The following is a 23,534-nucleotide window of genomic DNA, read 5'->3' as shown; positions in this document are numbered from 1 at the left end:
AAGTTGAGATATTCAATGTTCCTTTGTACGTTCCAAACATACCCAAACTCTCAAACCCATCAGAATATCTCGATAATATGAACACCAGATTGTGTCTAAATCAACCATGTTGCCATATGTCAAATAAGTTTGGGAGAATAGTTTGAAATGATTTGTAGCAACTGGATAGGCCTATAAAAAAAAGTCAAGTGCATGGACACTCCGACTTTATCCAGCCCATTTTACTGACCTCACTTTACAGGCTAGTGCCACAGACGTGCCAAGTTTACCATTCTATAAGTCCTCAGAATTAAAATAGACCACAGAAGTTCATTTCAATGCCATTAGAAATAGGTGTCTGTTTGTTGTTGCTTGTTTAAGAAAGAAACCGAGGGAAATCTAAGCGGAATTGTTGAGAAAGGAGCACTAGTTCCTTCACAATAATACAAAGGGAGATGGGACAACACATCTTTAAGCAGCACATTCCTCCCTGTAACAGCCATATGAAGCGAAACTCTTCAGTCTTGAGGAACACAAAATGTATAGCTTCAAGATTGCGGACATGTTTATAATGCACCTTAAAGGAAACTGCATAACAGTACCTTAAAATGAACTAGCCTCAAGTCTCTGACAAATCGTAAGGTAAAAACATGCTCAGAGGAGAATTTTCTCATAAACCAAAGCAAAAGTGAGGTCAAAATATGGTTCTATTGTTGTGAATCAGCGGCCTTTTATATAAGGCCACATTATAGGCGGGAATGTTATACACTCTGTCCCTGCGTTCCAATTCCCATACTTCCCTACTATTTAGTAGGGGAGGACGGGGGAATGTTAGACATTGGGTAATGTGAGACACCCCCTGTATCTAGGACTCGGAACACATTTTTGGTCATGTGAGATATATGTTTTCAAGCCCCTCTAATTTCCCCTTAGCCATGAAATAGAGGACCTCATGGTGATGTTGTAAGCATGTTTTTTTCACAAAAATTTATTTTTTGCATGTCAAAGTACATTTTCTTGCTGTCAACTCATAGATAGTAAATAATATGGATGTAGCATCCGGGCTGACCTCAGTTATTCACACGGGACGGCATCCAATAATCCTGGTTTGTGCGCGTCGCCATTTTGTGAGGGGGAGGCAGATAGCTGACGTATACCTCCGAGGCAAAGTGAGGGACAACGGGCGGAGAGCTGTCACTCAAGAGATCGCGCCAATACATTTTAACCTCCAAAAGAATAAAAACTAGCGTGGGCCAAAAAAATTCACCCCCCTCAGTGTTGTCATGGAGATATGACCTAAACATACAGACTAAAATGGTTTCGTGGCCCAGGCTGTAAATAGGTTTAATAATGCTGTGAAAACGGCATGTTTAACATTGCAGTCAATGAGAGATGGCTGTCTTCTGCTCCCAGCCCCCAGTGGCACTTCCTGGTTACTACAGTTGTGGTCACTTCCTTGTTGGATGCTGGTAAAAATCGCTGAGGTTGGGGCTTGTGTCAACTTAATCGATTGTTGTGCCTAATCAAATTGATTCAGGTAGAAAAAACTTCTATCACACGTTGATGAACTACCAACATATGAAACCATGTGATGATGATAACTGAAGATTAGCCTGAATTGCTGAGAGAGGTAGTTTTTTCTCAAATTGTGGCAGTGGGGTAAAGTAAGACAAATGCTGTGGGGTAAAGTGAGACAGTGTCTGTGCCCTCTTATAATGAATCCATTATATTTAAGGTAGGAGACTAGTTTGAAAAGACAATGTGGGCTGGAGGTGGGGGTTGATGGTTGAAGGGGTGTCAGCAAGGGCATGGCTTGGCACATATGTATGTGGGGGACAGGAGAGTGACCTTTACATTCTAACATCTAACTGGTTCTATCTGTCATTTGAATGTTAATTATTGAATATGAATTATATGTTGTATTTAATCAGTTACTTTCAAGTGTTTAGAAAGATGTTTTGCTTAATTGACCTAACCCCATGATTCTGTTACTAGTCCGACATTAGTTTTGTAATATTTGGTTTTCAAGCTAGCTGTCAGGATTCTAACTACAATTTGTGTTGTTATGGTAGTTTCTGAGTGGAAAAAGTAAGTGGTTCAGTTTACCCCCTTGATTTTTCTGGTCTGTCTCAGTTTACCCCACATCAATCATATTTTCACTGCCCTTTGTCTTGAATACATTCTGCTAATGCCCATTTCTAGGAAATATCCTGAATTAATGGGAAATGTGTAAATTTGAGTGAAAAATAATTTTAGCTCACTAAGAGGGGAGCAAATGTAAAAAGTGTCTCAGATTACCCCGTTCTCCCCTATGCCAAAAAAATGTTTAGGATGTCCCAATACATGCACGTCAATTGTAGTATGCTGAAAATACATAAATTCCCCACTAACTCCAATAGCATTTTGGAATATTCGTCTTATTCTTGACATTTCTCAACATAATGGAAAAAGTATCTTCCTTATCTGATTTTTTTCTCTCTCCTGTGGCCCTTAAACTCATCTGTACTTTAGTATGTAGTGTAGTAAAAAGAAAGAGTATGTGATTTGGAACACAGGGATTATGTTCTGAGAAATTGGGGCGACTCTGGCTCAGTTGGTAGAGCGGGTCGGCTGATGATCAAAGGGTTGGAGGTTCGATCCCCGCCCTGCCACCTGTGTCATGGTTGTTGTGTCCTTGGGCAAGACACTTTACCCACCTTGCCTCGTGTGAATGTCGATAGTTAGCCTATGTGTGTGTGAATGGTAACGTGGGAAAGGAAAACAGGTCTACCCTTGCAAAAGAGTCTTCGGTCTCAATGGGCTTTACCTGTATAAATAAAGGTTAAAAAAAAAACCCTCACTTCTAAACCTAATCTACTCTTCTACCAGGGGTAAAACAAAAGCAAAGTTGTTTTTCAGAACTTTAAGATGTTCCGATCAATCCATGACCAAATTATACTCAAAGGAGAATCAAGGTAAATATACATCCAGTGTGTGATAGGCTTCTGAGCCGGCCTCTCCTTCCAATTATTTTCACCCCACTGGAAGAAAAGATACCTTCTATAAAAAGCGTTACCCTTGTGGTCAGTTTTCCTTGTGATATCAAAACATGATTATGTTGCCTCAGACCTAGCTGAAATACAAAAGTCAAAGTATGATAAATGTCACTCACCTTTGCTCTGGGTTTATACAATGACAGGTGAGCATTTGTAAAGTTGCAAAGATATTTGAGATAGATTTTTATTTATCAAGAAACGTGTTCCTTCTTAACAACGTTTCATCTTACGAGGGATCTAGGTATTTTAGAAGAAATGATTTCCAATGTGTCTGAACAACTGAAAGAGGCTGCGGTGAAAGTCTGGAAAAGCATCACAAAAGAAGAATGCAAAAGTTTTGTGATGTCAATGGGTCACAGGCTTCCTGCGGTTATTGCAAGCAAAGTATTTGCAACTAAATATTAAGTCTTATTCACTTTAATTTATTTTAAGTCTATCTGTTCCAATACTTTTGCTCACCTAAAAATGTGATGTTCCTTTACAAATAATGCTATCTTCTCAGTTGTGTATCAGATCCAGATATGAATACCTGGAAATGAAAGCTGAAATGTTGATCTATTGTCTCATATTCATATTTTGGTGTCAAACCCAAATGTTTTCAGTCTACAGCAAAAATAAAGGAATTGGCCTCACCGTTCCAATACTTTTGCAGGGCACTGTATCTTTATTTCAGAAAACATGAAAACACTATAGACGTACCCTCTTTGCCGTTTTATTGATCAAAAATGTTTGTACAATGTGTGAATATACAATTGTTTTTAGTAATCAACCATAATGTCCACCAGCTACAGATGCTGTGCTAATGTCATCTCTGAGCTATGTAAGTATGTATGTGGAACAATAAAAAACAATATCAGAAAACAAACACTGACTGTGGAACTCATCGGCCAAACCTAGTGGTTACACACCGTTTACAGGAATGGCTTCATTACAAGCTTCAAATGCTAAGTGGAATGAATATTGTCATGATCACATTGTCTGGGAGGCCGAACAGGGGGCGGCACACAGACATTAGAAGTGTGGAGACAGTAGAGAACAAAAAATGAAGTAAATCTTCTTAAAGTGTGGGATTTGGGGACATTGTCAGCTTGGTTCAGTCAGTCAGTGTTGATGTAGCAGGTCAGAGAACCAGTGTACTCTGACCGTCTTTAACCTCATCCCCCAGACGAGGGCCCTCTCCTGCCAGGTCTGTACGTGCAGGAGCCCCCTCCGCCCTGGCCCGCCAGGGGGTTGTAGTCTGGAACACACAAACACACACAGTCTTATGGCACCTTTCCATAACATGTTACCTGCTCTTCTCTGCTCGCCCTTTTTTTGGGTTTATCAATAAAACACATCTGTTCAGACTGCACATGGCTAAGAAGATGATGAAAGAAAGAGAAAAAGAAATTGCGCTTACATGTTACACCTAAATGTGGCATTTTGGATGGTTTTTTTTATAAGGTAATGCACTTGCGCAACTCTTGTTCTGAGTTTGTACCTTCATTGTTGAATGCACTTATTCAGCGAAATGAGATGTAATGTAATGTCATGTCATCAATGTAAAAGTACCTGGTACCATATAAGCCTTTTTATGGTCCCTCCTCCGTCAATGCTAGTGTATGTGTGAGTATGTGAGTTTGTGTGTCTGCGTGTGTATGTCTCTGTACATGTCTATGGGGGTAGGAGGGTTGGGTTCTTTTCATTTTCTTCTCTTGATTTTATTTGCGGTTTTCTATTTCTCTGTTGTTCTTAATCTCTCTAGGGCACACAGAGCTACTTCTGTATGATAGAAATACAAATTGATTGATTGACTGATTGATGTTCCATAAAGTTGGTACCAACTACTACTACTACTGAACAGTGATTGGTCAGAGGGAATGGCATCATCAGTGGGCGGCGCCCTATCCTGCACAACAACCAGCCAAGCCATTGTAGCGGTCACAGTGTGTGAGCTTGCAGTCTCTCCAGTTTTTGTCCTAGGCACATCCGATCCTCACCATGTTGGCTGACGATAGATAATACTAATAATAAACTTCATTTTGAGTTAGCTTAAAAACGTAATATTCATTTCATGGAGACTAGAATAACTAGAACATCCCGTGGAGATTTTAAAAGTACGGGCCCCCCGGCTCCGACCGCCAGCCCCGCATCGGCGGCGCCCCACCCGTCGGCCGGGCTCAAACGCTTCTACGAACCGCCACTGCTCGCTTTACCAAACTCCAGTCCCAAGTTGTGGCCAATTGAAGGTTGCAGTCATGGCAAATCAGCAGCAAAAGGCCACTCTCGCGAAGACGTTTTCATTAAGAGCGGCCATGTTTTTTGAGCTATCTCAATTAAACTTTATACACATGTGTATGTCAGTCCCGTAAAACTCTGTATACAATTTGGTGATGATAGGTTGGAAATCCACAAAGTAGATGTCACTTACACACACTGGACAGTATTTCAGGTCATGCAAATTTGGGATGAATAAAAAAATCATGGCTGACCCCTATGGTCCAAGAGGCTTTATTGTAGAGCACCATGAGCTGTACATGTGTAAGACATTTCAAGTCAATCAGTCAGGGGGCGAGGGGCGTGTCCTGTCAAACATTGCATTTATGAATTACGGTTTTCACATTTGTGGGTTAATTGCGACAATTTAAAAAGGGACATGTTACCAAATGTCTTCTGCACATATCCAGCAAGTTGTATGATGATAGGACCTACGGTCAATGAGTTAAGGCCAATTTGCTAATAAGCCCAGCCCCTGCGTAAACGTTTTGGTCAATGGCGGCCATGTTTTTCAAGCTATCATACTGATCTTTTATGGGCATGTTTCTCGTAGTCCCCCAAGGCTTCGTGACAAATTTGGTGTTGATACAGTAAAATTTGAGAAAGTAATTGTTAGAACCCGGTTTTTCAGTTTATGCTAATTAGCGAGAAATATTCCCAGGCGGATTTATATGGTCCAAGAGGCTTTTTTGTAGAGCACCCTAACGTACACCTGTGTGAGAAATTTCAAGTGAATCGGACTTAGGGTGTGAGGGGCGTGGCCTCTCAAACTTTTTGCAGTCGGTGCTTAATAACAGCGCCCCCTTGTGGAAAATCAAAGAACTGTATAATAGCACACTCCGTGGGGTGGGGACGCACGTTGTGTGAAAATTTGGAATGTCTAAGTGCGTGAGGAGTAGGAGCTAGACAATTGTCTTGGTAGAAGGAAGAAGAATAAGTATGGTGGATAACAATAAGTTACGGACCCTCAATACTTGAGGGCCCGTACTTAAAGCTGGGGTGGAGGATTTGGGGAGAAAATGGCAGTTGGGATAGAGATTCGAATCCAAATACCTCAACCGCTCCACTCTTTCTCTTTGGTCCCTCCCCTATGGTCCCTCCCTGACACGCTCTACACCAACACAGTCGTGCCAAAGTGAATGGACAGTCCCAAAAGCCAATAAGAACAGAGAATCGGAGACTCGCTTTGATTGGTTAAAGTGTACAGCTCATGTTAACTTTGACCAATCAGACCACAATACAAAACGTTCAGCATGTTGAACATACCTGCACTGCGAAGTGTCTTCTTGTCCGTCTTTGACTTCAGCAGCGTAGTGGATGCTCCGGCCTCTTCAGTGGTCTGCAGTGATATGAATCAGACAGCACAGTAAGAGACCTCCATCCCACCCACATGTGTGTCAATCAACAGCCTTTATATTACAAGCACTGATCAAATCACTCCTTTGAGCCTGCTACATACTCCGCGAGAAGAAAGAACAAACTTCTCGCTGACAGAGCTGCGAGAACAAGAACTAAGTCATTTCTGGTCTGGACATTTCATACTTCACGAGAACTCAAGTGCCGAACTCCTCACCGCGGCACACCCTGTTACCATAGTAACGCCAGCTGATTTTCCTCATTGACTTCAGATTGACATAACACAATAGTTCTGGGACAAGCTGCGAGAAGAAAGTTCGGCCCGGGTGATGTGTCGAGAACAAGCTGCAAGAACAGCTGAACAAGAGATGCGAGACCAATTGACGCAATTTTTCTTCTTGCAGCTCTGTCACCGAGAACTTTGTTCTTTCTTCTGGCGGAGTATGTAACAGGCTTTAGACTCCATCTAGCACTACATGATAGCAGAAAGCAAAGTAAAGAAAATGACACTCCAGTGATCTCAGGCAGTCCAAATAGATTTTGTAACCTGGTCACATCAAACAAAGTAACATTATCTAACCATGTCGGTTGGGTTTACATTTAAATACTTCAGCAAAATCAGTTTGAAATATATATTTTTTTTTTATTCTATTCTTCCGGACAACTACACACAATACACAATTTTCTCTTTGCATATTCATACATATTACTTTGTGTTATCGTCCGAAGGGTGGCAGGAGAAGCCAAAGGCTTTTCAGGTCCCGCCCCCACACCTATATTGCTGGGTGTAATGGGAAACAGAGGCAATGCAACAACAAACTTTAAAAAAGGTACAGTGTGTAGAATCTTTTGCCATTTTTCAAAAAGAGATTTGGGTCGAAATGGAATTTACCATTCATAAGTACATTTTAATTAATGTATAATTGCTTGAAAATAAGTTTTTCTTTATGACCTCAGAATGAGCCTTTTTTAAACTACATAGGAGTGGGCGCGCTGAGACCGCCATTTTTCTACAGTAGCACGGAACAGACAAACATAACAGCCTTATGCGTTTTTATACAACTCAAATTCCGAAAATGTGAATAAAATAGAATGTGATCATTTCCTAATCCTTTTCAACGTTACATTATATGTATTTGTTTAAACTGATAAACTTGATTGTTTTTTGTAAATATACACACATTTTAAATTTGGTATCTGATACTTGATTGTATGTGAAAAAGGATAAAAAATTTTAAAAAATCACATTCTGTTTTATTTACGCTTTACAGAACGTCCCAACTTTTTGGGAAATGGGGTTGTATATAGTGGGAGTCCTGGAGAAATGCAGCTGTTGGAAGACCAAGAAGAAGAAGAACTATAGAATAAATAGATTCATGCATAAGTAACTTAATGCATCTTCACCTCATCCCTTGATATTAGGGAAAGACTTGAGGCAGTGGTGGATGAGGCCATCTTTAATAACTAGCTTCTTGTCCTTGGAGGCCACCGTAGCTTCTGTAAATTCTCCCCAAAGGGGGTAACATGGGTAGCATTGTCATCTAGAACTTTCACCAGTAGTTGCTGCTAAAATCCTCAGATATTACACACTGTACCTTTAAATCTTACTTTTCTGTGAATCAACCAGGATTACGACATAACATTTCATTTTGGTCTTAAAAAACTATGAATGGAGAAAGTGAAAACACGGTCTGTTTATCGCTGTAGGAAGCAATAAAGCATGACTTTAAAACATGAGCCAGGCAATCAGTAAAAGCATAACACACACACGTCTCTGTCTCATGAAGCCAAGGGAAATGTGAGCTGTCTGGGTCATGGCTAGCATGTAGTTGTTTGCAAAGCGGAAGACAGATAAAGAGAATTGTTTTGATTAGTTTCTCCTTAAAGGAATACTTCACTCATACGGAACCAGCGTTCTATCATTATAAAATCGCTATTATAATATAATGAATAAGGTTTTTCTTCCCTCAGTCTTCCCTTGGCCCAGCTGTCCTGTTAATCCTAACCCTACATTTTACCATGTGTGATGTCACACATGGGGAAATGTAAGACAGTGAGACCATAAAACACTCTTTCTGCCTTTTCTCAGGCTAGGATTAACCGATTTCAAAGACATTTGCACATTTATACTACATAGGATCTCAGATTTCAATACACCTTCATATTCCCACCGGTGAAGTAGGTCTTTAAACTAGACTTGTAGAAAACGACCATTCTGTTCACTGGCGTTGATACTATAGTGAGCGGAGCCTCTTTGACTGAAGCGTGGTCACAGACAAACTTTACAGCAGGTGAGACTCACCTGAGCAGCCGGTGGTTTGTAGCTCCTCCCCTGTCTCATAGCCTCGTAGCTCTCGATTTTCTGCCTCCTCTTCTCTTCTTCTTGCTGTTCACAAAAGAAAAAAAAATGACACTGAAAAAAAATCTCACACACAATTGTGTTCATCAAACTCTTCATTCCCTGCATTCTGGTGAATTTGTATGCACCTATGTGTGCCCCTTTAGCATTCATCTATGGTGGAAATGTCTTTATTTCTGTATAGGAAAAGACAACATTCAGGAGCTATGTCTAAAGGAATATAAAGCAGAGAGGCTCTTGGGTATTCTGTATTGCAAAACTTTCTGCACATCTTAAACATCTCACCTGTGTTTTGGGATGAGGTTTCTTTATGAATCATGTTTATCTCAACAACAAATCTATTAGAGATGAGACCTTGTTAAAGCCTTAGGGCCTCCACACACATCCTGCCTCTACTGCGCGTCTGACTTCTTTTCACCGACCGTGTAATCACCCTAGAGCGGCCACACATCCAACCTCGGCCGCGCTGCCGATGCCCGTCAGAGGCGAGTCTGCAGCGACGCTACACTTTACCTCCGAGAGCTGCGCGTCTCGCTCGGGTCTCTCTGCTTTAACTGATAGAGAAATACTCTGCTGAGAGTCATATTGACTTCATACCGGCAGCTTTCGCTGCAGTTTCACCATTTCCTTGTGTGTCCCTTTCAAAATAAAACTTCCAACAAGCGAAAATGTGGCAAAGAAAAAGGCAATGGGGCGCACGGATTACTGTCCAGACTCAATATTAGACTCAATATTAGACTCAGCTTTTAAAAGCAGCGTTGCAGCAGCAGCAGTTGAGACGTTGTATGTGTGTTAACATAAAGGATTAGACTTATTTCAGAGACACCTGAAGGTGAGAAAGTCAAGGGTATTAGGGATAAACAAGTTAGCTACTTATGACGACTCATTACTACACTATTTGCATTTCCTTGTGCAACCCTATACCCTATCCCCTGCATTATGGATGGTAGGATGTCCTTGAGGAAAGGTGTCCTCCCAGTAACCATGAGGTTTCTGGTTCCTCCCAGTAACCATGAGGTCTCTGGTTCCTCCTCCCAGTAACCATGAGGTCTCTGTTTCCTCCCAGTAACCATGAGGTCTCTGTTTCCTCCTCCCAGTAACCATGAGGTCTCTGTTTCCTCCCAGTAACCATGAGGTCTCTGGTTCCTCCTCCCAGTAACCATGAGGTCTCTGGTTCCTCCTCCCAGTAACCATGAGGTCTCTGGTTCCTCCCAGTAACCATGAGGTCTCTGGTTCCTCCCAGTAACCATGAGGTCTCTGGTTCCTCCCAGTAACCATGAGGTCTCTGGTTCCTCCCAGTAACCATGAGGTCTCTGGTTCCTCCCAGTAACCATGAGGTCTCTGGTTCCTCCCAGTAACCATGAGGTCTCTGGTTGGATCCCCGGCACCGGACAGGAGGGTATTAGTAGTTTAACTAGTGGTGGCTGGTATTACATCTACGGTGCCCATTATCTCTACCATTGTGTCCTTGAGCAAGACACTTAACCCTAAAACTGCTCCAGGGGCGCTGTACTATGGCTGACCCTGTGTGACCCTATCCCTTGAGAGGGGATATGCAAAAAAGACTAATTTCAACCATTGACTAATAAAGTAACTTAACCCCCCGAAAAACAGCATGCCTGTGTGTGTGTGTGTGTGTGTGTGTGTGTGTGTGTGTGTGTGTGTGTGTGTGTGTGTGTGTGTGTGTGTGTGTGTGTGTGTGTGTGTGTAGTGCACCTGCTTCTGCTTCTCTTTGAAGAGCACTGCTTTGGCATCCAGCTCGTCCTGCATCCTCCTGCGTGCTGCCTCCATGGCCTCCTGGTTCCTCACCACCACAGCAGCATCTTCAGGAGCACACCAACTGTTACTGTCAGTCTGCTGTGACACTGACTCACACACTTCACTGACATGTGAGTCCCATTAACGCTCCAATGCATCAGGATCATCATCATCAGGACTGAAGTCATGTGACAAAGGAATGCCGTCACACAGTAAATGGAAGAATCATGGCAGCCGATAACTCTCTCATTAAAGAGGAACTATTATTGGTGCCACAGTAGTTTACCAGCTGCAAATATCTGATATATCTTAAAGCTTTTTTTTTAATAAACCCAGAGTTAAATAGTCAAAATCAATGTAATGTATGATATTGGGTGTTGGGTGTCTCAATAAGCTTTTAGCAAAATCTGAGTAAAAATAATAATCATAAAACTTTTTATTTTTTTACTGTTTAGACCGTTTGACAGGACTGTGTGGGCGTGGCCGTTTGAACGGTCTCCATGGCTACAGTCATTGTTTTTATAGAACGTTGGATTGGTTCAAAATACTGTGTCATAAGGAACGAAGCAATAGTATAGTCGCCTCATCTGAACCAAATTTCTGTAAAGTTTATTCAACGTAGATGACAATATCTTTCATTGATAAATGATTAAAAATATAAATATGCCTAACTCTTTTCAGATGCTTAACTTTCACGCAACTAACTCCCCAAATTAAAACGTCAGAAGGATTGTGTGGATTTGGGTTTAACAGGGACTTTAAAAACTTCTATAAAGTATAATGCATATTAAAAAAAAGACTGTTTTGATTCCATGGAGTGATTGTAGGGGCCAAAATGCACATTTGGTCTATTTGTTTATTGTTTATTTTGAAAAGTCACGCACACTGTTGTGGTTTATTTCACTTCCTTTTGATTGACACATGGGTGTGGTTTAATCTATATACCTGGGCACCTGTGGCGGGCGGGAGTGAAGAGACAAAGGGGGTTAGTGGCGCTCCTGATTACATTTTCTGTTTACCGTCAAGCAACCGTCAAACAACCGTCAATTACAGCAGTTTATCTTTTCTTTATTTGTTTTCAATACCCTCTCAATGTTTTCATTCTGCCTTCATTTATTAAATTCTCAAACTATACTCATCACCGGACTTGGAAATTGATTGACGCGTAACTGCCTGGAGCCCACTTAAGCCTCTTAGCGGCCTTTATTGGAAAGCTGTCGCTATAGTGATACTTTACTGATCCGACCTTTGCCCTTTAACTGTCTAGCAGGTTGAATTCCATTGAAGGCCCTGGCAACCCTCAAAAATAAATATATGACGTTAATGTTGGGTTTCTCTATAAGGCATTTAGGCTTGTTCACTAAATGCTAAATGTTACACATAGGGCTACAATAAATGGCTCCGGCACCAGAGAGATTTTATAGAATTGTATTTTAGAACATGTGAAAACAAAATTCTAATGCAAAGTTTGAATCAGAAATTTTCCAACGGGTAGTCCAATGTATTTTAGAATCATGTGACGTGTGGAAATAGGATCTAATGCGACATTCCAATCAGGTTTTCTCAAATGGTCGACCAACTGACATGAAAGTATTTTTGCGGGGGGTTGACAGATATTCCTAAAACCTTTTATATACAAATTGGCATTCAGTTTACCCCCCAGATAGCATAGTTACAAGGATTGAGTGGGTTTGGGTTGCCAGGGCCTTTAACAGTATGGAGGAGGCTCACCTTGGGGCTGCTCTCTGCGTGCCCTCTGTGTGGATGTCTTCTTGCTCAGGTATTGGACCAGCAGGTAGACCAGCACAGTGACCAGCATCAGGTACCAGCCGTACTGGGACAGGAGCTCTGCCGCTGGGGGGGCAAAGACACACAACGTAAGGCTTGGGCTGTGTTTGTGGCTGGTTGAAGTTGGGCTCACTTTGAATGAGACTGCACATACATTTGATTTTGTGGATTTTCATGTGGATTTATTCATTTCTCAGATTTATTGTGTCCTTGGTAAACAAAAAAAATTTAAAATAATAATGATTAAAAAGGACAAGTAGCAGATTCTCGAATTTGAGAAGCAGGTACCTTGACATTGTTGGCATGTTTGCATTTAAAATAACTATTATCAAATTGGTCCATAGCCAATTAATGTTTGTCACTCAAGTTATCAAGTCCTCCACTTATGTTTCATATGTGCTTGAAGGCATAGTTCTAGGCCTATACTGTTGGCTAGTAGGCCTACACAATATTTTTTAACTTTTCATGTTTCATGTGCGAAAAAATCTTAATTGGTAAAGTAACTAACTTAAGCTATCAGATAAATGTAGTGGAGTAAAAAGTATAAAGTAGCATGAAAAGAAAGGAATCAAGTAAAGTGCAAGCGTCTCTAACTAGTATTGAAGTATATATTATAGATTGTTACAGTACAACTCTGTAAATAACCCAGATCACATTCATAATAAGAAATTGGGACGAGAGAAAGATAACTGACGTCACCATTATAATCCTTGGACTTATTAACAGCCTAAAACAAGTCATGGAGGGACATTCACCCATAGATATTTGGTTTGAAAGACTGTTCATGCAGAGAGAACAGAATATTAGTTGGATTAGATTGTAACCAGTTTTTAATGATCTTCATGACGTTGTACATCCGGACATCCTCTAGCAACAACACATAGCAACACAACGTGCTACGTTCAGGTTCCTATCGATCAGGCTGGAGTCAAATGTGACTGACCAGGCAACAGTGTAACGGTATCTTACAACCTTTTTAGTCTAGAACTGTATTCTGTCGTGTGCCGCCTTTAAAATTAGAAGTTTGTATTGTGACCGTGTCAAATCAACTTACCCGTTTCGCCCAGTGAACTCAGGTCCGGGTTCTTGAGGTTGGCCGGCTGCGCCTGTAGCGGCACGTCCCCGTCGTCCACATCCGTGATCACCACATCATCGTCCGCCATGGTCGGAGTGTTCAGGACACGGTGGTCGGTATGTAAGGAAAAGCTACGGGCTTTGAAGAAACTCGAACGTATTAGTGGCAGTGGTTCCTTACAGTGTCGGCCATGTTTTCCCAGAAATGACCAGCAATAACTGCGAACCAACCAACGCACAACAGCGTTTAGGGTGACGTGTTGGCCTCGCGACGCATTCAGGGCCGTGGGAGATCAGAAAGCGAAGAAAGTATGGGACACGAAAACGTTCAAAAAGAGTTCAACTCCCAGCCTGAGCCTAATTTCTGCCAACCTCATCAGCTTAATGACATGTAGTTTAATGTAAAATTTTCATTTATCCGTACGTTGTCTTTTATTCACCAGGACAAAGATGTCATACAGACTAAAATCAATCAAATGAGTTTTAGGAAGGTAACAGAGGTGGAGCCATAGGCAAAGACAAAGCAGAAAGGTGAGAAAGTACAATGGTTCAGGCTAGAGACTACAGCTTACAAATAAAGTAGGGCTAACAACACTGACAATGACTTGCCAACTTTAAATGGAATTTAATGGAGATGCAGCTAACCAGAAAAGTCTGTTATGTTGGATGGATTATCGTTGTGATGCAAGTATCTTTTTCATAAGCATTACAGCATGATAACATCCTGTCAAATAATATAAATTATGGATAAGTTTTTTTTGACAGGAGAGCAGTCCATGTTTGACCTCCATTTGAAAAATCCTTGCTACGGCCTTGTGGAGAAGCCATCAGTCTGAAAGTAAATATGATGACTTCTTATATGTCATGGTTATTTCAGCTTTATGTGGAGACCATTCATTTAGAAGCCCTTGCTTTAAAAAAATGGGTGTGTGACAGTTTTAAGACGCAAATTTCCTAGACAGACAAATGCAATGATGCCTCTGGTTGCATTTCAGGATCTGTAGGAACAGGTGTGTCATCCACGATGACCCATACTAGGGAGCACTCAGTCAGTTATGTCTTTATTACTTCAATTTGGACCAACATTTTAAAAAGACCAATAGAAGATGTACATACCATACAGGTTGCCAGCATTAAGCTAAGAAATGTCAGCGGAATGCTTTAAGAAACTGATCCCACACAGATATATAAAGAAATCAGTTTATTGTTCATTTACAAAAAACAAAAACAGCCCTGGAAAATGAATGTCTGACAAAACAAAACTCTACAACATAAAAAGAAAAGGAAAAAAAAAAGCTTCCAGGCAACTCAGGATCCGTTCACATGTTCTTGTACATCCATGTCTTCATCCTGGTCCTCCTCTTGGTCTCCATGGTTCTCCTCTGTCTCTCCATCCGTACGCTCGGACATCTGAGCAGAGTCACTCTCCTCCTCCTCCTCTTCCTCCTCCTCTTCCTCCTCCTCCACCTCAGCTGGACCTGGTATGACAAAATAATTCATTCATCTATGCAGCCATCGATACACAATGAGGGTTTTGAGCAGGGATGGGGATCGGACATTTCTATTGATATCCAAACCACTATCGATACTCTTCAATTATCTTGGTTAAAAGACAAGCAGTCGGTTTGGGTTTTGCCGAATAGTAATGGAACTGCTGACTATCGGCCATTGATGGCACGATCGGAAATATTTCCTTTTTTTAAAAGTGATAGAGTGACTGAGGTTGCAGTGGTGAGAGAAAGAGACTGACAGTGGGAGAGAGAGCACACACACTATTCTAAAAGATCCAGGCCTAAGCACTATTAAGTCTTGCAATATGTCCCCACATCTTTAATACGAGCATATTTGTATCCAATTCTTTTTTAAGTTATAAGAGGAACAAACCAAATAGGTTGAATCCAACAGGAGCGAACATTTATTGAAGTTGTTTGGAATTGTTTTCAGCAGCCGAAAAGTGATGCAACAATAGCTACATTGTGTGGGGTAATGAAGGAAAAATGTGGCCCTTTTATGTGTTGAATAGTTTGTACAACAGGTGAAGTTGTAATGTATAGCAGTGTACGAATACACACAGAGTCCCATTGGCATTGGTTGTACAGTGCTGGTAGAGTTCAGAGTGTTATTGTGTGTGCAGGGTTTTTCCTGCATAGACATTTTTGGCGCCCCCCAAAGTGGTGTTATGCCTCCCCTAAAAAGGAAAATCGCCAGCGCACAAATTGAGAATATATTCAGCTATGTAAAACCTCTCCAAATGTGTTTCTAGTTCAGCCAAATACAAGTCCTCCTTCTTGTAGGGCTGGGTGATCAATTGCATTTCAATTTATATTACTGCTTCCCTCGATCATGAAAACAAAATAATCGTAATAAAACGATCATTGAAGCTCCCCTTTCTCAACCCCACACCACTCTTAAAATTCACAAACTCTTCGCCTTTACTGTTGCAGTCGCGACCCAAAAAAACCCCCCAAAGGCCCATTCTGAGCCAGGAAAACCCCTGCTGTGCACTGACCTTGTCTTTGATCTCTGCCTGGGATCTGACCGGCCTGCAGCATCCCTTTCAACCTCTCCACCTCGGCCAGCGATGAAGCATTAGCAATGGCAATCTGAAACACAGACACACGTGTTAACCCTCAGCTCACATTCATTCTATTCTCAGGGCTAGCATTACATGCATAAAGGGCTGAAAAACAAAGAATTGGCTGAACCACCACCCAGGATGTTTAAGTACAACTGGGGTTTGCTTTTCCACAGTGGTTGTATGACCATCTTTTAATGCATCATAAGGTCCAATGGGTCAATTGTGACCAACTATAGAGATTGGATTATGACAAAAAAAGGTTGAAATTTAAGCATAAATGTTCATCCTAGACATCGACTCATTGATGTTGTTCTGGACCTTACAGTTCTTCCTCTAGCCAGAATCAGTGGACCACCAGAAAAAGATCAAGGAGTGCAAAGTGAGATGCATTCATTGGTGATAGATGGATGGAGAATTCAAGCTCAGTTTGCAAAAGCCGTGACACCCCAAAATATCCACAGTGGCAAAAATATTCCAAATCAACATGTGAACCTTAATGGCTTCCACATCAGCTTGAGACGGCCCGGTCTTCTTCTTCTCCTGCTGTGCTGGCACTCCAGGAGTGAATCTGAAAAGGGACAGGCATCATGTCAGCCACACGGACACACACACAGGCTTCTCTGCACCTCTCAAAACCAGTGTAGTATCTTTTCTCCAGTAGAAAATAAACTGATACATTGTCCACAGACAGCAGTCCTGAGCAGCACTGTGTGGGGAGCGTTGATGGCTTCAGCCCAGCTTGTAGATTTAATCAAGGAAGGATTTTGCTCACTTTGGCCAGGTCAAGGATAAAGCAACAAAGTGTTTGGTTCAGAGCTAAGATTTTTAAATAAAAAAGGATTTTATTTTCATAAAGTTATTTGAAAATGTTTTTTTTAACAATTGGGGAATTTTGTCATGAATACCTGCACAAACCTACAAGAAGAAAATAGACAGAGTTTGCCCATCACTATGTGTAATCTAATAAACTGTCTAGGACTTAGTTTACGGTGAGCCGTTCCATCAGCCAGGGATCCAGTGATTCTGAGGAGCTGCTGTCTAATGTGGACTTTCATCTTACGTTTTGGTTTTCTTGGCAATATCCTTTGCCAGTTGAGCACCTCGTTTTCCCTTGAACATTTTCTCAGCCTCCTGCCGTTCCTATGACGATATCACACAGTTAAAGTAAAACAACATTTGTATAGAAAGTGCATTTTCCTGCGTGTCCATGGAGGAGAGCTCAACTCACCAGAACTCCATTAGATGTTCTACAGCACATTAAAAGGTGGGGAAAGCCATTCCCAACCATGTTGACAAATCACTTTGTCCAATCAGTGAATATCTCCTTAAAATCTGCCATCTTTCCAGACTGTGTGCGCTGAAGAATCTGGTCTAAATGAGGGGTCGGCAGATTAATGGCTTCGTTTAGATAATGGGCATGATGCCTGCGCTCACAAGGGTGATTAAAACATTTAAATAAAAGTATGTCTGCAGGCAGCCTGGTCAGTGTGGCTGCTGTGGAGCAAGGTGAGCGCCCCCCCCCCCCTTGTGTCCATCTCACTATTCTGCATGCATTCTACATGAAGAGCTTTGGTGCTGTGTGATTCTGGGCCGTTGCCATTCAAAAGGAGAGGCATCTATTTGCGGACCCATGGGGGAACTGGAGCTCCACTTTGGAAGTGAAATACGTCACGGTTCTCTTCTTTCTAGGTGTTTTATGGCGGTGGGCATCCTTAGTAGTTGCATTACCGCCACCTAAGTATAACAAACCTCTTTGTTATAACCTACCCCTGCTCTCTTGATAATCGGCATCGGCCATTGAACAACCCGTATCGGTCGACCACTAGTATAAATACACAGCTTAGGCTCTGTAAACTGGTATGTAAACAAAGGGGGCCCACTGTAGCATGTAAACATGCCAGTTTACAGAGCCTAGACTGTATATTAACATCAGATTCTTTCCAGCGCACTCACAAGGAGCAGATTGTGAGGAGATATTCACATATTTGACAAAAATGTATCCTGTAAACAAACATTCTCTAGAATTGCTTCCCCCACCTTTAACTCCAAGGTGACATAAAAACACTTCACACTCCAGTTCACTGACGACTGGTCACCAGCCTTCTGTCTCACATTACTTTGACTTTATGAAAAGTATACACTGGTAATATCACTTACCTTGAGTTTGACCTTCTGGAAGTCAAGCACACGGATCTGTGGGATCTTGTTGATGACATAGAGTCTGTAGTGCTTCTTGTTTGTCACTGGATTCCTTAACAAGCTGTGATGACAAACATGTTCAAATCATGATTCAAAGTGCTTGACTAGACAGTTCAACCAAGCCATTTCTCTTTGGAGACGTTCTTACCTGAGCAGGGTCACTGTCTTGACTGAGGCCAGTGGGTCCAAGTCCCCCTACACAGCACAAGAACCAGGATTTGAGAAAAATACCACACTATGGTCAAAGCAGGCTGACAGTATATTACCACTGATGGGGTCCCATTAAACTCATTCACATGGTTTCTCCTAAACACGGCTATGTACTGCATCGTAACCACACAATCTACCATTAGGGAAATTCAATTGTCACATTAACCTAATTCAGAGGGGATTCATCTAGCATTGACTTTAACACTAGACTTGTTCTTCAGTGCACACAGTACGGACAGGTAGCAGATTCTCCAGGATAACTGACTCCACCTTTAACATGAGACAATACACTTCAAAGAAAACCAGAGAAACAGTCAATCTGTCAAATAGAACTTTAGAATACATCATCCCCAAAATACCAATATGTAACTCATCTTATTTTTTTATTTATTTTTTTAATCCAAAATTGAAGAAAACAAAAACAAAAAAAACAGAACTATATTTTTCTTATATAAGGTTTCTGTTTTTCTACCATACTTAGGGCCCTATGATTTCCGCGATAACGAAAACACGGACGGAATCACGGAATTGGGCAATAAAAACGGAATCTACTGTTTAACACGGAATGTCACGGAATTCACCATTATTTTGGTGAAATTCAATTTCCAAGGCAAAGGGAAACAACACGGTTGAAATTAAAGCAGAACTAGGGAGGAATTTTGGTTTGGCGACATCTAAAGACCAAACTACTGCCGTGAAAAGTAGAGCCTGGCTGCAGGATCGCTAATGTAACGCACAGCGCCAAACCCCCTTCACAAATCTGTCTATTCAATGTTTACTTATGAATGTATCCATGTACGTAACTCTGACATGTACATAACTTAATTTATTGTTAATAATATGGTCTGTTTATAAATTCGGCATATGATTAAAGCATCTAGCAGCACGTAATCATGTTAAACGTTTACTGTTTTTAAGTTATTAATGCCACTCGCTCCCGCAGATACACAGCACAGGGAGGTCTTATATTCAGCCATTGCTAAAGGGAGTGTTGTATTATGGAACGGCCGCTGTGGTACGAAATTCCAGTCTCAACAATGTTTCCTACACGCAATTATAACTCTAGCGTCTACAGCCCGTTGTTTTCATGTAGTGTAACTTGTGTAATGTGTTACATTATTCAGCTGTTGCCGTGATGTCGGCTAACGCTGATGCTAATGATAACTAGCTCTCCGTCGCACAATAGACTGTAGGTTGGTGTTGCAGCCGGCTGTTAGGTGAAGCGCTGTCCCACAGGTAAAAGCCATGGACCTATAAAGCCTGTCCAATATTCACTCTAGTCCAGCTTCTTGAAAAGTTTATAAGGACTTTATTATTTATGTAAAAATAATATTTATTGTTTCACTTGAAGCACAAAATGTATGGCTTTATTTTCTGTTATAGCCTATAGCCTACCCAACAAATTTGTTTTTTCGTTTTTTTTGAAGCACAAAAAAACAGTGCAATGTCGTGATTTTTAGCCTTATATCTGATTAAATTGTTAGAATATTATTTGTTCGCAATAATTAGACGCTCGTTCTGATGACGAAATGAGTGTTAATTGTAAAAAAACGGAAGTCATGAGATTAAAACGGAAAAAACGGAATTTGTGAAAAAATAAAACGGAATTTGGAAAAAAATAAAACGGATTTCATAGGGCCCTACATACTGTAGAAGAATGTCTAACTTCTAGAAGTCACGTGTAAATCGTTGAACGTTATAAAACACTGGAACGTTCAGAAGGTTGTGTTGCTGAAGGTACTCACCAGCTCCTGAATGTTGTTGTTAGTGAGAACCAGTTCAGTCAAACAGGGCAGAGATTGCTCCAGATTCTCACCTAGGCGACTGGAGAAACATGGAATAAAAGGTTACTAGTGTGCAGCCATCTAACACCAGGGTTTCCCCCAGTGGATTTTTAGAAATAAGCCTACATTTTGAGTTTTCTCTTTGAAAACCAAGCCAGTAGAATCATAATTATTTATTACATCACAATAGCAAAATGATCCATTAATGATACACGGAACCCTTGATATTGAGCCCACCCATCATACCTTTTCTTAGGGCACGCTCACAATAGGACCAGTGTCCTCGTACTGTGCTGAAGCATGATTGTCCCCATCCTGGCTTTTTATGCATTGTATCCTTATAAACACTTTAATGCTGTATCAATCAAATAGTTTTAGAATAGTTTCATCTGAACCAAATCTGCAGCAAACTATCATCTGACCTACTTTAAGGCAAAAGCTATTTTTAAATGTCCGTATACGAGAACAGGGACATATAACATGGCCGCTGTCTACTACGCTTGTGCATCTTTACAGTGCAGAAGCTTCTGTTTTACGGAGACTGGTCAAACCAACTAGACTTTAGGCATCATGCTAGCATTGGGCACGGTACAGATTGCCTAGTGTCGAGTGCGCGCTTGCAGAAATATTTTCACCAGGAATTTTCGACCCATGTGTACTATGGCACTGACTGACTTTAGGACAGCACACGTTGCAGCTCTAACTGACCAAATCCTGTTGTTGTTCATCATGAGTGTCTTCAGTCTTCTGAGCAGAGGGAAGCCGTCCAGTTTTCGCACTTCATTATCAGAGAAGTCAATAGTGTCAAACTGGTCCAGAGTCGCTCCAAGGTTTTCAAGCACTGGAATTTTATAACCTGTCATCATATGAAAGAAAAAAAACATGGATGTTAGAGGGTGAACTTCCCTGCGCCTTAAAAACATCAGTTAAGTTAGTTTTGTCCCAAGTGATGGGTAAGATGAGGAGGGCTAGGATAAACAGACCACCACCCAGCATGGGATATTTCACTATAATGATAAAGCAGCATTTATGGTGGACACAACACACCTAAGGTTCAATGGGGAATATTTTTTTTTTTATTATACCTAAATAAAGTAGAAATGACGGGCTTTCCCTTGCTCGTCTATACAGTGTTTTAATAGTTGGAAGTATAGTCACTTCATTTATTTGCACTAAAGGGTACTACTGAGAGCTAATACAAGCGTCTACTCTGGACGTTCAACCATTATGGGTAGGATACTGAATGTGTACGTTCTCTCTCCTATTGTAGGCTATATATTAAAAACCAGTTTGGAAACATAGTGTACCAGTGTGTGTGTGTATAGTGTTTTTCATACGAATATTTACTTCATGCTGAACATTAGCTCTGCGTGGGTTTCCTTAAGAGGCTAATTAAGCGGTCACCAATTTATAATGAGTCAAGTATGAGCTTTTGAAAGAATATATCCAGAACAGGTCCAAAGTGGGAGATGTATCCATGTACTGTAAATTAAACAGGTTTTATCAAACAACATGGTCGCAACTGCAAATTATGTCTGATGACAGAGTTCCTTTCCTTCTCCTCCCCCGGAAGCCATGCTTGCACAGCTATGCTAACCTTTCTGTACGTGTGTGTTGCTGCTTCCAGACGTTAGCTTGCGTTATGTCGTAGCTCACAGCTACACAGTTAACCAGGTATAACTTGGGCCTACATAAAAGCCATTTGGCTGTTCGTATCTTACAGTAGGCTACACACACACACACACACACACACATTCGTCACACATCTGAATGGAGTTCAGCTCAAGGCCTGCATAAAGCCCGGGTAAGCTAACATAACATATGCAGCAGTGAATAGTTTCACTAACCTCGTAAGTCCAGCTCTCTGTCTCTCACCGGGTTGGTATATTGAGCGGCCTGCTCAATTAGCTCTGCCGTTAATTTCACCATGTTTAAAAAAAACAATGTTACCGAAGTGAATGAATCACTTCACCAGCAGCAGAACGACTTGGCGCGTGCAGGAAGCAGCCAACACGCTCTTGTTCGGGACAAAGGAGAGTCCACTTTACGCTGCTAAGAGCGGCTTTATTTAGTCATAGCGCCCACCAGCGGATGGATGACAATACGACATGACCAAGACATGCAGGAAAGTCATTTTCTCGTTCAAGAAGAATTTAATTGCCAACGACTGCACCTGTATTTGGTGATAGATAGATAGATAGATAGATAGATAGATAGATAGATAGATAGATAGATAGATAGATAGATAGATAGATAGATAGATAGATAGATAGATAGATAGATAGATAGATAGATAGATAGATAGATAGATAGATAGATAGATAGATAGATAGATAGATCTTTTTTTTTGCACAGTTAAGACAATACCAAACCCATTTAGGCACCATTAACCACTGCTTCAAGTCTTTTCACAATATCAACTTGATATTGTTGATATTATCAAGTGATGAGGTTAATATGGATTTTGTTATTTGTGCTATAGTATTTCTTAATTGTCTTCCAACAGTTGCATTTTCCCAGGACACACATCATCATTTTAGGCCTATATATAAAAACTTGTAAGGCCGTTAAGTTTGTCCGTTCTGTGCTACTGTTAAATGTGGTGGTGCAACATGGCAGCGCGCCACACTCCTATGTAGATCTAAAAGACTAATTAATTTAGCGTAATTAAAAAAAAACTATGTGAAAAAACTCCCATTCTTATGAACATAATATTCCTTTTTTACAAAGTGTGTTGAAAAATGCCAAACAATTCTACACACTGTGATTGAAGTCAAAGGCCTATACTCATAACCAAATAATTATTTTATGGAACACTACGGCCAACTTAATATCCTCTCAGTGTACTGAGTTACACTGTCTAATGGTAAACTGTTTGTTACAACAAAGTCAGGGTTTGTACTACACTATGCTCATTGTTCGGTGAACTAGCCTACAACACTTGGTTCATTCCAGGTTGATTGTAACCAAAAGAAAGCCATGCTCACTGTTAGCATAACACTGGAAGCAAAGACTGACTTAAGTTTCCACTGTACTATAGGATGTCACACTACTTCACATACGCAGCAACTGTATTGTGGCTTTGCATGTAAAATGCATCTGTAGCCGAGCTAAATTTAATTTAAATGTTCTTCTTTTTTTTGTCATTATTCACACCT

At 40.9% G+C, this 23,534-nt stretch overlaps 3 protein-coding genes across 3 annotated transcripts in view; 1 reads left to right on the top strand and 2 right to left on the bottom strand.

The window, feature by feature from the left end:
- Window positions 1-3,704: 3,704 nt before the first annotated feature.
- On the bottom strand, window positions 3,705-13,851 carry selenos (selenoprotein S). Its single transcript, XM_080034612.1, has 6 exons — window positions 13,586-13,851; window positions 12,475-12,597; window positions 10,702-10,808; window positions 8,929-9,012; window positions 6,537-6,609; window positions 3,705-4,251 (listed from the first exon to the last, which is right to left on the bottom strand). Exons 1-6 carry the CDS (start codon window positions 13,692-13,694, stop codon window positions 4,169-4,171), a joined length of 579 nt encoding a protein of 192 aa, XP_079890738.1. The 5' UTR covers window positions 13,695-13,851; the 3' UTR covers window positions 3,705-4,168.
- A 940-nt stretch (window positions 13,852-14,791) lies between these two features.
- snrpa1 (small nuclear ribonucleoprotein polypeptide A') lies at window positions 14,792-22,388 on the bottom strand. The gene is made up of 9 exons (XM_080033987.1): window positions 22,224-22,388; window positions 21,085-21,232; window positions 20,338-20,416; window positions 18,531-18,577; window positions 18,341-18,443; window positions 17,244-17,323; window positions 16,676-16,751; window positions 16,115-16,208; window positions 14,792-15,083 (listed from the first exon to the last, which is right to left on the bottom strand). The coding sequence occupies exons 1-9, from the start codon at window positions 22,303-22,305 to the stop codon at window positions 14,914-14,916; spliced, it is 879 nt and encodes a 292-aa protein (XP_079890113.1). The 5' UTR covers window positions 22,306-22,388; the 3' UTR covers window positions 14,792-14,913.
- A 96-nt stretch (window positions 22,389-22,484) lies between these two features.
- LOC307264521 (mucin-5B-like) overlaps window positions 22,485-23,534 on the top strand; it is a gene marked incomplete at both ends in the record, with an annotated part of 66,028 nt that continues 64,978 nt past the window's right edge. The window contains one exon of the mRNA XM_080045937.1: window positions 22,485-22,558. Within this exon, the coding sequence (XP_079902063.1) occupies window positions 22,485-22,558 (74 nt within the window). The remainder of the gene's footprint in view (window positions 22,559-23,534) is intronic.

This window comes from Ammodytes marinus, assembly GCF_949987685.1.
Source record: "Ammodytes marinus genome assembly, chromosome: 1".
Taxonomy (NCBI): Eukaryota; Metazoa; Chordata; class Actinopteri; order Uranoscopiformes; family Ammodytidae; genus Ammodytes; species Ammodytes marinus.
The sequence above is the reverse complement of the archived record's forward strand: the minus strand, read 5'-3'. Positions and strand labels throughout refer to the sequence as shown.

What these genes read in the sequence shown, in the direction of transcription:
- snrpa1 (XM_080033987.1), bottom strand. Translation starts at nt 22,305, where the DNA reads ATGGTGAAATTAACGGCAGAGCTAATTGAGCAGGCCGCTCAATATACC. An exon ending in ATGAACAACAACAGGATTTG is followed by an intron (nt 20,417 to 21,084) that starts GTCAGTTAGAGC and finishes ATGTTTCTCCAG; the next exon opens with TCGCCTAGGTGAGAATCTGG. An exon ending in CTGATGTGGAAGCCATTAAG is followed by an intron (nt 16,209 to 16,675) that starts GTTCACATGTTG and finishes TCTGTGTTTCAG; the next exon opens with ATTGCCATTGCTAATGCTTC.
- selenos (XM_080034612.1), bottom strand. Translation starts at nt 13,694, where the DNA reads ATGGCGGACGATGATGTGGTGATCACGGATGTGGACGACGGGGACGTG. An exon ending in ACAAACCACCGGCTGCTCAG is followed by an intron (nt 6,610 to 8,928) that starts GTGAGTCTCACC and finishes ATATCACTGCAG; the next exon opens with ACCACTGAAGAGGCCGGAGC. An exon ending in GAAGACACTTCGCAGTGCAG is followed by an intron (nt 4,252 to 6,536) that starts GTATGTTCAACA and finishes TGTGTGTTCCAG; the next exon opens with ACTACAACCCCCTGGCGGGC.